The sequence below is a fragment of the Thermoascus crustaceus genome (genome assembly GCF_041956765.1).
Source record: "Thermoascus crustaceus strain CBS 181.67 unplaced genomic scaffold VTN00scaffold_2, whole genome shotgun sequence".
NCBI lineage: Eukaryota > Fungi > Ascomycota > Eurotiomycetes > Eurotiales > Thermoascaceae > Thermoascus > Thermoascus crustaceus.
This window is the reverse complement of record NW_027192528.1, coordinates 778,075-792,040: the sequence shown is the minus strand read 5'-3', so window position 1 is coordinate 792,040 and position 13,966 is coordinate 778,075. Positions and strand designations below refer to the sequence as shown.

General features: G+C 50.2%; 4 protein-coding genes across 4 annotated transcripts; 3 read left to right on the top strand and 1 right to left on the bottom strand.

Moving 5' to 3' along the window:
* Positions 1-5,596: 5,596 nt before the first annotated feature.
* VTN00DRAFT_3793 (uncharacterized protein) lies at positions 5,597-5,851 on the top strand (the record flags this gene model as incomplete). Its single annotated transcript, XM_069430149.1, has 1 exon — positions 5,597-5,851. One exon carries the CDS (start codon positions 5,597-5,599, stop codon positions 5,849-5,851), a length of 255 nt encoding a protein of 84 aa, XP_069289314.1.
* Positions 5,852-7,755: 1,904 nt separating this feature from the next.
* VTN00DRAFT_3792 (uncharacterized protein) lies at positions 7,756-8,167 on the top strand (the record flags this gene model as incomplete). The annotated part of the gene is made up of 2 exons (XM_069430148.1): positions 7,756-7,920; positions 8,027-8,167. The coding sequence occupies 2 exons, from the start codon at positions 7,756-7,758 to the stop codon at positions 8,165-8,167; spliced, it is 306 nt and encodes a 101-aa protein (XP_069289313.1).
* A 1,908-nt stretch (positions 8,168-10,075) lies between these two features.
* VTN00DRAFT_3791 (uncharacterized protein) lies at positions 10,076-11,281 on the top strand (the record flags this gene model as incomplete). Its single annotated transcript, XM_069430147.1, has 1 exon — positions 10,076-11,281. One exon carries the CDS (start codon positions 10,076-10,078, stop codon positions 11,279-11,281), a length of 1,206 nt encoding a protein of 401 aa, XP_069289312.1.
* Positions 11,282-12,063: 782 nt separating this feature from the next.
* Positions 12,064-12,407, bottom strand: VTN00DRAFT_3790 (uncharacterized protein; the record flags this gene model as incomplete). The annotated part of the gene is made up of 2 exons (XM_069430146.1): positions 12,064-12,179; positions 12,245-12,407. The coding sequence occupies 2 exons, from the start codon at positions 12,405-12,407 to the stop codon at positions 12,064-12,066; spliced, it is 279 nt and encodes a 92-aa protein (XP_069289311.1).
* Between the last annotated feature and the right edge of the window lie 1,559 nt (positions 12,408-13,966).

Sequence of the window (13,966 nt, the reverse complement as noted above, 5' to 3'; positions counted from 1 at the left end):
AGAGAAGCCTATTGTAGCTCGGTTCTCTGTCTGTATATTGTATTTTTAATTCATTATTCTAATCTCCCCGGACAGCAGTATCTCGGTTTAACATAGGAAAGTCCCGTTGATTATATACATTTCTCCTTTGAAACGACGTAAGAAATGGCTCATGGGAAGAGAAGTCGCCAGGGGGCCTGACAGAAGGCAGCTTGAAATGCTTGAAGAGTAAGAATTAGTATGACGGACAAGCACAGTAAAGTTGAATAGGTCCTCACCCCGTCTTGATATATGGCCAATGACGAGCTTCGATGTTACTGGATGGTGGAATATAGAATCGAGTACTCGTATGAAATAGAAGGAAAGAGAGACGTATTCATATTTCGATTGACAACTTGGGCTCGAAGCAGTTTGCCGAAAAAACACGAACCAAGGTGGCGTAAGACAAGTCCAAAAAGGCTTTGTTTTCCGAGCACCGTGTGGAGAAGGACCTTCTTGAGTGTCTACTAAATCAAGATTTATAAATACACTTGGAGTATAGCCATATGGACAGAGATAAAGGAATGGATGATCGAAATACGCAGCTTGGAGACTGTGGAGTCCTTTTGCTTCATTTTTAGGCAATGTGGAGAAGGATCGACGCAGATGTCTTTCGGCCCTTTCCGGTGATTTGGAACGAAGCTTCCCGAGATTTGCGTGGCTTTTAACTAGATCGATAAATGGATTAGCAGAAGTTGGTTTTTTCAGAGTGACGTGGCTGGTCAAACCTATGTACTCCGTACACATACTACGTGAATTTCGCTGCCATCATGTTCCAACGACAAGTGAGACCAGTTAAACATCATAAGAATAGATGGTAAAGACCATCTTCCTAATATATCCACAGAATCTCCTACGGAGAAGGTGAACAGAAACCCAGGCTTCCAAATTTTTAACAGCGCACTCCACACGATCATAGATCCCCTACTCCGTAGTTGGTAACTTGGACGGGTACCTGATAGTTTCGATAGCTGCCGATCGAGCCCCCAACAAAGGACTCGGAAAGGCATCGGTCTATGAGGGTCTTGGAGCTTGGCATCTCAGATTCACTCTTCTGCGCAGTAGCAAATCTCAACAAAATAAGGGCAAACCAAATCACCGGTTACCACACAGTTCTCGGGGAGGAGGCCAAAGATTGAACCTGTGAAGATGATAACTCCACAATTGGTGGTCCGAGCCGACCCGAGATCGATAGCGGCTTGCTTGTCTGGACGATCTGACTGGTTTTAATAGAAAGTTTGCATCCTTTAAACTCTTCATTTTTAGTCTCATTCTTCTTCTGTTTTCCCTAGCTGATACCAATGACCATAGATGACCATAGACGAATTCATTCCTTTCTATCCTGCACTGTAAGACTTCCAGATTGTTCAGTTTGGTGGACTCTTTTTCGAAATCTATTCAGGATCGCAGCGTAGCGACGTGGACACTGCCCCACTGTGAAGCCACGAACTTCCAAGCAGCCAAGCTACGCTTTAGCGGGATACCTTGCGTGGAGTTGGAATAGTGTCAGCCAAATAATATTACCACTATAACCTAGTGGTGTGCCACGAAGCCCATCAACCTGGTCAGCGCGCGCAGATCGGGACCCCTTGAAGGTCAAAATCTCTGCAGTAAAGGATTCTTACTATCTTGGACGAAAGACCGCACTCTAGACTGGCCCAATGAGGCCCATGGTACATGATCTCCGGCTCCCTCTCCCCGCTAGGAGAGTCTCTGAGCCTCCGCGGTGCGGGACAATCCAGGGCCCGGCTGGAAACGGCGTCATTCCTGTTGCGGTGGAGCGATGACGGAGAGACCGTCTATCACAACAATCGGAGCTTTTCCATGGATTAGTTTCGACAGCTCACGGAGCACTTCCTGACTCAGGGTGGAGGACCTTTGCCGGGAGTTTATGTTTGACAGCCGCCTGAGGTAACCTGTCCCGGATCCAAGCAATCAGCCCTGGTTCTCAAGAACTCCGGGAGAGGAACTAATCAGTGATGTCTGTCAATAACGGAAATATTGATCCCCGAGGGGGGGGGACACATCGCCAAATGCTTGTCAAAGCCAGACATCGTCATAGTCTTTCCTGTCTGATTGTTTGCGTTTCACAATGCTCTTAACATCCAGTGTCCAGAACCATGGCGTAATCTCCTCAAAAGCACCAGGTGCCTCAAGAAATCCAGGCTGGATCTGCCTTGTAAACACTGCAAAGAGGCCAGTAGGGCTAGCGGGTGCGAGAGTTATACCAAAATGTTCCCACCTCCCAACTCCGATTCATGACTGCTGATAGCTGTACTCTACCATCTTTATTTATTATCCGCCAAGCGGAGTCCCTTCTCTTCTTCAGCTGACAGGATGTTCCATGAATTCGGTCCGCAAGTCATTGTACTCATCTGACTCCTCAGCAATCTCATCCACAGCCTTGCTTGCGAGCCAGGTAGGAGTTTGAATCATCTCAATTGGCTGAGAACATGCCCATTCAAGATCCACTAGAGAGGTGATATGCCAGTCTTCATCAACAAAAAATATTGCTCCGATGCAAATCTGTAAAGGCAAAGCCCGCGGCGGAAACGTCGCTCAAAAAATGATGGAAAAACTTTGCGCATTGCGGTCAGGGCTGATGTCTGATAGATACAGTCGCCTACATCTTTTACTGCATTTGGCTGATTTCGAAGACGACTGTCGTGAAAGCCAAGGATGTCTGTCACATAGGAGTCAACTGTGGAATATGTGAAGTCTCGCGGTATGCCTGTTGGGATTCCCTCATTTTCCAAGTCCTGAATCTCGAGCGAAAGCGGTCGATTTGTCAGTTGTAATAATCCATCATTGTCAATAATGAAAGACCCAATCCTTGGCAAATAGAATCCGGATGACACTCAGAAGAATCCGCGAAAGATCACAAAAAAAAAGTTGGTCCATAACTTGATATCATGCTGCTTTTCAAACCATGTGCTTGAGAGCACCCCTCCTTTTGTTTAAACGTTGAAGCTGCCATGGATCCAGTCCTCCACATCAGCCATGTCGCTTAGATTCAGGTGATAGGTAACTATAGCTTTTATCCAGTCGCAATTGCAGTAGATATGTGTGAAGAATTGCTCTTTCTCTCTCTCTCTCTCTCTCTGGGAGTAGTATCCCAGTTGGTGGAGAATATTGACCTCCTCATTTCTAGCAGCTGAATACGTGATTTCCCTATGAAGAAGACGACGCGTATTTGGCATTGTTATGGTGTGCTCGTCCGAAGAGAGCTCGAGATGATTATAGGAAATACGCAGGAGGCTGCGTCTCTCGGCAAAAGGGGTGCCCCGGTTCGGGAGCACCACGCGACTAATTAACCCCGGGGGTTGAGATCGGACAGGACCATGTTTATGTTTGCATATTTGAGAAAATGGAATGGGCCACCATGCAAACGGGGGAAAAAATATTTCACACATACAACTCACACTCTGATGAGGCCTAGCGGTTCTTCCAAGGACAAAGTACCAGGTAGTGATGTATGTGGATACTTTTGCCTATCTGAACAAAATTCTTGAAAAATTTACTTATGTCTATCTAGGGTGTCATCTTAAGTACCTAAGCACCTGTGCATAATAACAATCAGATAGATAGTGTAGTGCACAAGCAACATTGAAGTAAGAGAGAGTGTGTGCGTGACTCACAGCAAGAATCCACTCCATTCCACATGGAACATCACTGCAGATCTCCCAGCATACCTACTTACTTCCACTAAGTAAGTAAGTAGTCCGGGCTCCCTCTCTCCTCCGTCCCTCCACCTACAGATTTCTGTATCTACAAGTACCTCATCTACAGTACAAGTCTCCAGTGCAACAACTAAACCTAACCTAACCTAACATACCTGAGCCCAAGGTCGCACTACGCAATAATCATCGGCAACGTACATGTCACTCGATCACGTTCTGTTTGCTTGCTGCGCCAACAAGTTAAGTAAAAAGTAAACTAAATTATCCGATTCGAAAAGGGATCATGCATGCATGCATCCATCCATCCATAAGATAGTTCTGCGGTTATGGGAAATGGGAATGGGAATTTATTTAATAATAATAATAATAATAAATAATGGCATAGATGGACTAACTAACTAACATTGCTACTGCTACGCCAGATGTATGTATCTATCCCATCACATCCATCCAAGCACGCAATGGACAGTTCACCTGGCGTGGGAGATGTGCATTGCACATACATGTACAGTTACATGTCGTACTACTGTACGGCTACGTAGCTGCCATAGCTGCCATAGCTACCATAGGTAGTAGGTAAGTTAGGTAGGCCGATAGGCAGGTAGCTAAGGTACAGTACAGTCCGCGCGACTCTGGTCGCGGGATAAGTTGACTGTTTGCAGATTAGTGACAATGGAAGAGGAGATGTGGCATGGGGAGTGGCCTTATCATGAGTCAATCGCTATCGTGTCCTGTCCTGTCGTCTCCTCTGCTGCCTCTATGCCTGTTCTATCTGATAGATAAGCTAGTAGCTGGCCGGGTATGTTATACATGTAACATAACATGTACATTAGGTAGTATGAGCCGTTGCTTGCTCAAAGGCTTATCATATCATATCCGCTCTGTATGGTGCAAGACGATCTGATCTCGGAGGATTGATAATCAATCAGCCCCGGAGGGACGAAACGTGGATATGTCTGGAGGCTTCTCCGGTCTGGTCCATGTTGGAGGATTTTCGCCGATTTCGGTATCTAAGGTTAACTCGCAGATTGCAGGAGGAGTAGCAGTAGTGTTGACACCCGGGAGGGTCAGTCCAGGAAAGGAAACTTACATACGAACGTCATCCCCTCATTGGAGCAAGCAAGCCATGCCTCGTTCAAGCAAAACCCCAACCTCGAAAATGTTCTGGGTTTGTCTGGAAGATATGCACATTCGAGGATGCTACGAAGCGGACAGAGAATGTTTCGGGTGGGGACATGATATGGTACGATATGATGCGATATTGCTCCTGATCTCAAACACCTGCTTCTATCCCGTTCTTCCATAGGTTGATTCTGACGAGGTAAGGACGATAAGCATGGGCGTAATTGGTGCCCAAGATAAACCTTCATTCATTCATGGTTTCTCTGTCTGTTTGTCTCGGCATGTAGGCAAGTGTCTGTATGGGAGCGGGGTTGGAAAACCTCTCCCGGAGAAGAGATGAGAGAAGAGCGAGAAGTCTCCAGAGCTAGAAAATCAACCAAAGAGCAACCGATAAATTGCTCCAGCACCGCAGTGAGAGGACACTAGAGAAAGTACCATGTACTGTATGGAGACCATACCCCGCGGCAACTGGGCGCAGACGCAGGAATGGCGGCAGCAGCATGACGACCTGACGTCTCAGCCAGCCTAACGCCTGGTTTGAGGAAAGCAAGAAGTCCACTTAAAGCAGATCACTGGCTGGCGTGTCGAGCGCTCATTTGTAGACTACAGTCCACGCTGGGTCAAAGATGTACGGGAGTACCGTACTGTAGGCGCCGCATAAGCACTGTACTGGATCCAGGTCTAGAGCAAGTCTCGTTCTTGGTTTGAAGAGGTAATAGGTTGATCCAGTCCTGGGGTTCCGTGGCTCGCTGCGGCTAAGGCGATATCAGTATAGTATGCTCCATATAGGGACAGACAATCCATATCTGGTGACAGGCCCAGGCGCTTGGACAGCGGAAGGAGGGGTAAACGACGAGTCTGCTGCCGCTCCACCATCTGTGGGGCAGCCTCATGAGAAAGAGTCAGAGGAGTCGCGACGATTATCGTCGTTGCGGACCACGGACCACAGCCGCTGCGGGAGAGCCCGTCAAGCGCATGACCACTTGCTGAGCCTTGCCGACTCGGTCGGAGGGGAGGTCTGCGGGGTATAGACGTGTGATATCATGTCTATAAGCTGCAGCGTCTTTTTTTTTTCGCAACAACACAGACAAAGAAATACAAGTGGCTTGGACAACATTGAGATCGTAGATGGATGGAGGTGGGTCAAGGGAAAGGAAAACCAAAAATAGAGAGCGATAAGGGCTCAGGGTAAGGGCAAGGGCAAGGGTAGAGGCTAAGGGCTGTGCAAACATCAGCCCTAAATTCCATTTCCACACACACACACACACACACAAAGAAAGGTTATTATAAAATGGGAAAAAAAAGTTTTTAAGGGGTCTGGGCAAATGCGGACGGCATTCATGCACCCCTGCACATGTGGCGGAGTTCCTGTTCTCGGCATGGGAACACAGCAAGGGGCATTGAAATTGCTGTGGGACCAATCTCATCCCCTCGAACAGACTCTCGGCACAATGAATGGGAAGTATGGGACATGAAGGGGAGGTACAGGCATGCGCTCTCTGCTACAGGGACAGGGCTGAATGTGAAAAGCTAGATGTGTGCATAATTTGGCGTTCGAATAATCTCACGCTACGGGGAAAGCCAAGAGCGAGGACGGGCAATCAAATTAACTCCAGCCAAACCTTGATCTAGTAGTTAAACGGCGTAAACTGTCGAACGCTGGAGCAAGGGGCTGAAAATTTTGCATCTCCTGTCTTAGAAAAAAAAAAAAAAAAAAAATCTCCACAAAGTCCAACCAGGGGCCGGAGAGACGGGTCGAGCCCAATCCGCTTGTTCGCGGACGGCTCGAATTTTCCTGGCCTCCATCTAAACCTTACACAGGATAGAGAGACCGGGGATGCATTCTGGTGGGCCGCGTGAGCAGTCGTCTGATTCCCGAACGACGGTTGAAAAAAAAAAGGCCAATCGAGTGGTATCCCAGAAGAAAGGAAGACAAACAAACACTACAAAACTCCATTGTTGGCGCGGACTCCTATCCGGGGCACTTGGTTCGATGCTGAACGAGCCTCCAACATGGCTAAAGCGCGCCACCGATGCACGGCAAATCGCTTATCTCTTCAGAGCGCTGACAGGATCAAGGATCAAATCACAAAGCGCTCCAGACTCACAGGCTGAGGGTTGCAAGCTTGCAGCTTGCGATTTCCACCCTCTGATCAGCGACCCGCAAGCGCTGAAGCTGGAAAGGCCTCGGACGCCATGTGTGACGTTGGATTTTGAAGCCTATCCTTCAAGACCGTTAGGTTCCAGCAGCAAGCGCATGCGCCGCAGAGTTGCTCTTCCCATCGTTTCCCATGCCCGTAAGCTCAAGCATCTGGTGCCTGGACGATATGAAGTAGAAGTTTTGCGGCTAGTTACACTAAACGATATGTGGTACCTGTTCAGCCTACTTGCACTATTCTGTATATCATCCTATGCATCATCATGAGGTATCCCGATGCGCGAAGCGACGATGACTCATAATGCAGCCGGGCAAGGTTTTCCTGCTGTACGGAAGCAACTGCATCATACTCGGAGGCCATACTCAGAGAGGCAGCTTGGATGTACATACATACGTACCAAGTGGGCTCTTCTGGCGGTGTCCCGACGAGCATCGCGGATCGTCGCTCGACCTGAAGCCCGCCGTGCAAAATGATGAGATAGGGGCCATAGGGCTGCTGAGGTATCCATTATCAGCATTGTTCCTTAAAATTTTTCACGCCTATCCAGCTGCTCGGGGCTGTTTCTGTGAGCTACGCCCTCTTGGCTCGATGATCCCCCTTTAAACTGGCGCGCTTCCAAGTTGCGGTCTGCCCGGCTAGAAGCTTCTCGACCAGTGATGTCGCTCGGTCGCGGGTTGATGCCCAGTGGCCTCGAAGCGGTATGCAGACTCACGACACCGTTCGCTGCTCGGAAGATAAACGAACGACAACCAGATTAGTCTGTCGACTGACATGCGATGTCGTTCGCTGTGGATATGTTTATGCGAGCCGGTGGTTCAGAGCGGGACCTAGGCGAACGTTCCGTTCATCGTCCATGGAATCCAGACCCTCAACGTGCGACGGGAGTAGTATCCATCCGGAAACCTTTCGCGAGCACCTATCTTGATCCGGACTTCCAGTTGGTGAGTGCAGTGAGCAATCTACTCATCGGCAGCCATTCCTCTGAATTGGAGAACGGCACCTCGAGAGGCCGATGGTCGACCGGAAACGGTGGCGCTGAAACGACAGAAACCGGTTTCAAGATCCAGTGGGAAGTGGACGGGCCAATGCACTGCCTTTGCAATTGCCAACCGGGAACTTACGAACTTGAAAGAAGAGCAGAACATGCTCTACAAGTGGCTGGCTGTGGTTGTCGTTCGAGAAGAGTGACCGACCGTTGATGGAATTTGTTATCATAAGAGTCAGCTGAGCGGGAACATCAGCGTACTTCGTTAAGCGCATCTCAGACAGGAGCATTTAGATCCCGTCGCGCATATGACGGGACGTATCACGGGGGCTGAACAAGGTGATTCAACTCTCAACTCGACATAACCCATCTTTAATTTCTGCTAGGGGCGATTATAGTTATATTAAATTTGCAAAGGCCTACGCGGAAGGGTGGCGATCCGGGGTGCTGGTGTGACGCTGCATCGAGTCCTACTATTAATACCGACGCATGGCGACACGCGGTTGCCCTAAGGTTGTCCTCTCATGGCGTCGAGAATATTCTGATAACCGGTTGAACAGACGCTGCTATCGTCAGCTGCGGCTTCCGATGTATGCAATGAGAGATCTTCGTAGGGCTGTGTTTGCGTGCACTGCGTGTATGACGGCTGGGGCTGAGGCCGAGACAAGGGAATGCTTGCTTCGTTTCGCCGTCGCTTTACGCGGTAGGTATGCGAAGACGGTTGCTCTTGGACGGTGAGAGGAACTAGCGAAATGATTTTCCTGCTAGAAACACTGCATCAAATAATGATGAGCATGGTCATTTTCCGTATGGGACTCCGAGAAGGACAGACTTGGTACTCGTACTGTATGTGGTTGAAGAACGAGCGCGAATCCTGCTCGAACGGGAAGTTAAAAGTTGAATATATACAGATGTTCCTGTTCCTGAATCTGCCACCGCGCTTCGAGGCTGTTGGACGTAGGCACCGGGCGCTCATGAGTAATTAAGGCGAAGGCAGTCCTGTTGCCTGGCCTGGGAGCACCTAGGCCAACAGACGTTGGCAACTCAACTGGAGAGTGGTGAACGTAGTCTCATCCAACGGCTGCCTCCATCCTGGTCATCCGGGTGATGAGACAGAGATGGATATCTTATATTGTTGGAGGAGGAAGGAAACCAAGGACCAAGACAGCAAACAAAACGTTCTTGCGCAGGACGAGTGAAACATGATTCCTGGGCTAGCAAGCCACCCGTTCCCGTGTAGAGGACAAGCATGATGCCCGACAAAGCTTTTCAGAGGTATGTAGCAACCGAGACCGGTATCCCACACGCCGTGGCTGCGCTTCCTCTTTTGAGTTTTTTACACCAGGCTCTGACTCCTGAATCACTTAATCACAGTGTTCAGGAGACGAGGGAAAACCCCGACGAACGCCCAGCGGAACAAGGAGACCGATAGCGGGCTTTCAGACGGGGGTGACACCTCCACCCTGGACACGAGAGGCCTTTTAGCAGGGTGACAGGCTCCGCTTTTCTGGCGCTGCAGCCCCCTCTCTTTTGGGGCCTGAACAGGCGCCCAAGCCCAGAAAGAGACGCCACGCCCGTCCCTTATTAAAACTTGGTTGGCGCCCGCTTCGCTCCCACGGCTCTGCTCTTCCCCCCCCCCCAGCCTCCCTGGATAAATTTATCCTCCTCCTACTACTCAACTCCCGTCTGGACTCTGCTCCAGAGACCCATCCTACTCCGCACAACTTCTCAACCATCCTTCTCTTCCCTTTGGTTCCGCTCCGGTTCCAAACCCGCACCGCAATCCTGTCGACGGGTCGACGTTCAAATGCATGCTCTGCACATTCAGTCGCGATCCCTCTGCCCTCGACTGAATCCCCTGCGGCGGTGACGGTCCTCCTCCGATATTCTTTTTCAACTCGTCTTCCTCCCGTCTATTCGATATCCGGAACGATATCCTGTACTATAATATACCTGGGGTGTTTTGTGTGTTTTCATTTTTTTTTCTCACATTTTTTTGCTTTCCTTTTTCGTCAGTCTGGGTAGTCCGCAGTTCCAGGACCCACAAGGAGTCAGATTTACAACGTTGAATTGAGTCGCACCGATCGGTTTTTTATGCAATTCTACCGATAATGTATCATCACACCACTCCGCCTCAGCCAGGGTGGTCTTGGGAATACGTGCCCTCGCCGCCAACCAACCCTCATCACGCCCACTTCTCTCACTTCGCCAGTCCACGCGCCTCCCCTCGGGGATCAGCCCACCGGCATAGTCGCAAGGCCAGCTACACGGCGGCCAAGGAGTCGGGAGGATGGCATTCGGCGCATCCGTCGCAGAGCTTCGCATACGACTCGATGCCCGAGTATGCGACGCCGCCGCGCAAGCAGCACGATCATGTAAGTGCTAGTTTCGGTGGCATGAAATTCAAGACCGCACAGCGGCGCTTCTCGATGTCTGGCGAAGAGCGATTGTTCGCCCGTGGCTACGACGAATCCCGTCCATCGCGATCGCAGAAACGGCCCACCGTTGTGGTCGACGATGCATACGATGCGCCGAGATATGTCGTCCGCGAGCCGGCCCCGCAGCGAGACCAGCCGCATCGATTTTCATATTCATCTCCACGCAAACCCAAGTCCCCCACTGATCAATATGTCTGTTGCGACCAGGTCCCCATCTACGATGAAACCGATTCCCCGAAGCGATCGCGGGCGCGCCGCGCATCGACCTCGACGCCGCGCACGCCGCAGAAGCCCAAGCCGTCCGCCGCCTTCAAGACGCCACCCAAGGCAACCGAGGAAGACGCCGTCCGTGCAGGGATCCCCCCGGGCTACTCAATCAAGAACTGGGATCCCACGGAGGCACCTATCATTCTCCTGGGCAGCGTCTTCGACGCCAATTCACTAGGCAAGTGGATCTATGACTGGACCGTCTTCCACCATGGCGCCTCGACGCCCATGGCCGAAGTGGCTGGAGACCTGTGGTTGCTGCTGATCAAGCTGGCCGGCAATGTGAAGAGAGCCGATGAGTGCATGGATCGCATCCGCAACCCAGAGGCACGAGAGGTGGTTGAAGATTTCCTCGAGAGTGGCAAACGCCTCTGGACTCGATTCAAGAAGCTGCTGAAGGCATGTGAACAGTTCATGTGGAAGGCTGCCAGGCGGGACGGCAACAGGGTGGTCTCGATGGGCCGCAATGCGGGCTGCGAGTTTGTCGAGTCATTATTCGGCCGTGATCGCGAGCTGGAAAACACGGAGAAGCTGATGCACAGTATACGTCTGTGGAGCATGCGCTTTGATGCGAACTGTGACGACATCCTCAAACGGCCGTCTGCCGCATAGGTAGTTCTCGAACGGCACAAAATACTAATAATATGGAAATGGTGATGGACATGATTGTGGGCAACGAACCAGGAAAAAGAAAAATAAAAAGTTCGATTGGACTCGGGATTGATCTGCTTCCACGCTACACCAATACACCAGGGGCACACGCAAGGAATGTTGGAGTCTGGGCCGGCATTTTGTCTTCGCGGTCGCATTGCATTTTAAGCGCCGTTGGATTTTATTTTTTTTTAACGGTTTTTCTTTCGTTCTCGATTTTCCCCCTTTAATATACTATCATTTGGTCTGTTTTCTTTGTCTTCTGTCACACACGCTATCCTGACGGTGTCGAACCTCCATGTTTTTCTACCAAGACTTGGGCGTTTCTGTCTCGTTCCGGTATAGGAGGGATGCTCTCGTGTCTTGTCCTGCTCCGCTCCGCCTCTGCTCGTTCTGGGAGTCTACATTTCCTCGATGCCTGTCAAGGTTGAGCTGTCGAGTCTGGCGCCTTCATTTTTGTTTTTCTTTCGTTTCTATGATACCACTTTGTTCTTATGTGCTCATCTTCCTCAGTCAAGGATTGGGCTCTACTTGTTTGTTTTTTTTTTTTTTTTTTTTTTTTTTTTGACGTTCTTGCTACCTTTCTCGCGCTGGGAATGGGATGATCTGGGTTTCTGGATGCGATGGAAATGGACGAACAGTACATACAGACCAACTATACCAGCTACAGTATCAGCTACAGCAGCTTTAAATTAGACAACTATTCTTCTCCTTCAACGACTGCTCTCGAAAGCACCATAGTCTCATCTCCAGTATCGATCCGTAGCAGTACCCTGCACCGTGTACCCCGCGCCTCTAGTCTCCGACTTGCCAAGGAGAGATCCGCTATTGATGTCATCCTGCTTCAGGATTCCAGAGGCTTCACGCGATGCCATGCAGTCAGTCAGTCCATTCCATAGGCCTACAGGTTTTCCATCAGCTTACCGCATTGCGTCAGTGATGCCACGTTACTAGTTCCAGAAGGGCGGCTGAGCATGGACGGGGTCAACCTGTCTCGCTGACTGGTGTCGATCCAGCAACCTGCATGCACGGTTATCTCATCCCCCCTTCCCCTTCCCTTTCCCTTTCCGCTCCGGGCAAGATGCATCGGGCAGCGCACGTGCAGGTCAAACAGGCCCAGCGGTGATGGATGACGGGCATCTCCGGAGATGGACCTAACTAGCCGCCAGCCTGCCTAGCAAAGCGACTTGTGGTGGACGTGGACTTGAAATCTTACAGCTGGTCTGATGGAACAGATGCACAGCCCACTTGCCGTCTTCGGATATAGGTACGTCTGGTCTGGAAGTTAGGTATTTTGGCTGCGAATCAGGATAGATGGGTTGGACTGCATCACTGCAGGGTCTAGTCTAGTCTAGGCTGGAGTGGGTGTTCTGGACGGATGAAGGAGGGGTAGAGTGATGAAGCTGTGAATGAATGACTCAGGTGAGGGGCAGGCCAGCTGAACATCAGAATGGCTCGGTTGGCCTCCCTTACCCCAGTGCCCTGTACCCGTACAGTGTAGGTACCTAGGTACCTAGGTACCTACTGACTCGTACACACTCATCGTCATTAGCAAGTAGGTACCTCTTAAAACTACCGAGGTCAAGTCAAGTACTCAGTTGCCTGTTACTCCCAGGCGCGTCTGACCGACTCAAACTCCTCTCCAGTAGTGACAACTATTGAGCTTCTACCTATATCTATTAGGTCAGTTGGGCTAGAATTAGATAACTAACTAATGTACGTAATTACTGCCTAACTCCGTCCGGGCCTTTTGACCTGGATTTTAAGTGACTACGGACTCGGAGTTACATCTTCGTACCCCCACTATGATGGCATCGTCGCATCGCATCCTATCCTATCTCATCCTATCTATCTATCTATTTCATCGCCTGACCTGATCATCTCGTTTCGTCCCATATCGACGCGGCTCGTCACCTCGCGGAAATATACCGCTCCGATAGATCGATGGATGGGATAAACGGATGGATCTTTCGAGTTACCTAGGTACATTAGGTACATACGTACATAGGCTAGTGCCCTCTCTACGCACACAACAAACGGACGCGATGTACAGCGATAAGACGAGACGAGACGAGACCCCGCAGTTCCAGTCCCATCTATGCGCTCTTTGTTTGTTTGCCGCCCAACCAACCCAGCCAGCCAGTCAGCCAGTCAATAAGCCCCAGCCAGTAGGTTAGGTACATGTACCACCTACCTAGGTACTAGATAACGATAACCTTGGAACCTACCTAGTTACCTAGGTAAGTACGTCTGGGCCGGAACAATCGAATGGATCCATTGTACATGCCTCAGTAAGTAGTACAGTCCCAGTTCTGTGACACCCGAACCCGAACCCAACAGACGGCAGCGGAATCCGCCGGACAGATGGATGGATGGAAGGAGGTTTCCTCGTATTGCTCTCTGGGGTCGACACTGTCTACCTAACTACTGTGAGTGTGGAGTTACCCAGTGTTTCAGGAGGTATGTAAAGTACCTCACCTAATGGAATTGGAAATATTATTTATCGGTGTTGATTTCTTTTTTTTTTATGATGACGTATGAGCTCAGTGGGGTAGGTAGTGTTGGATGGAATGTCCAGGTCCAGGTGCGCAGGTAGGATGAAGTAGGTAAGTGGTAAGGAGGAGGAGGGGGAGGAGGTAGCAAACA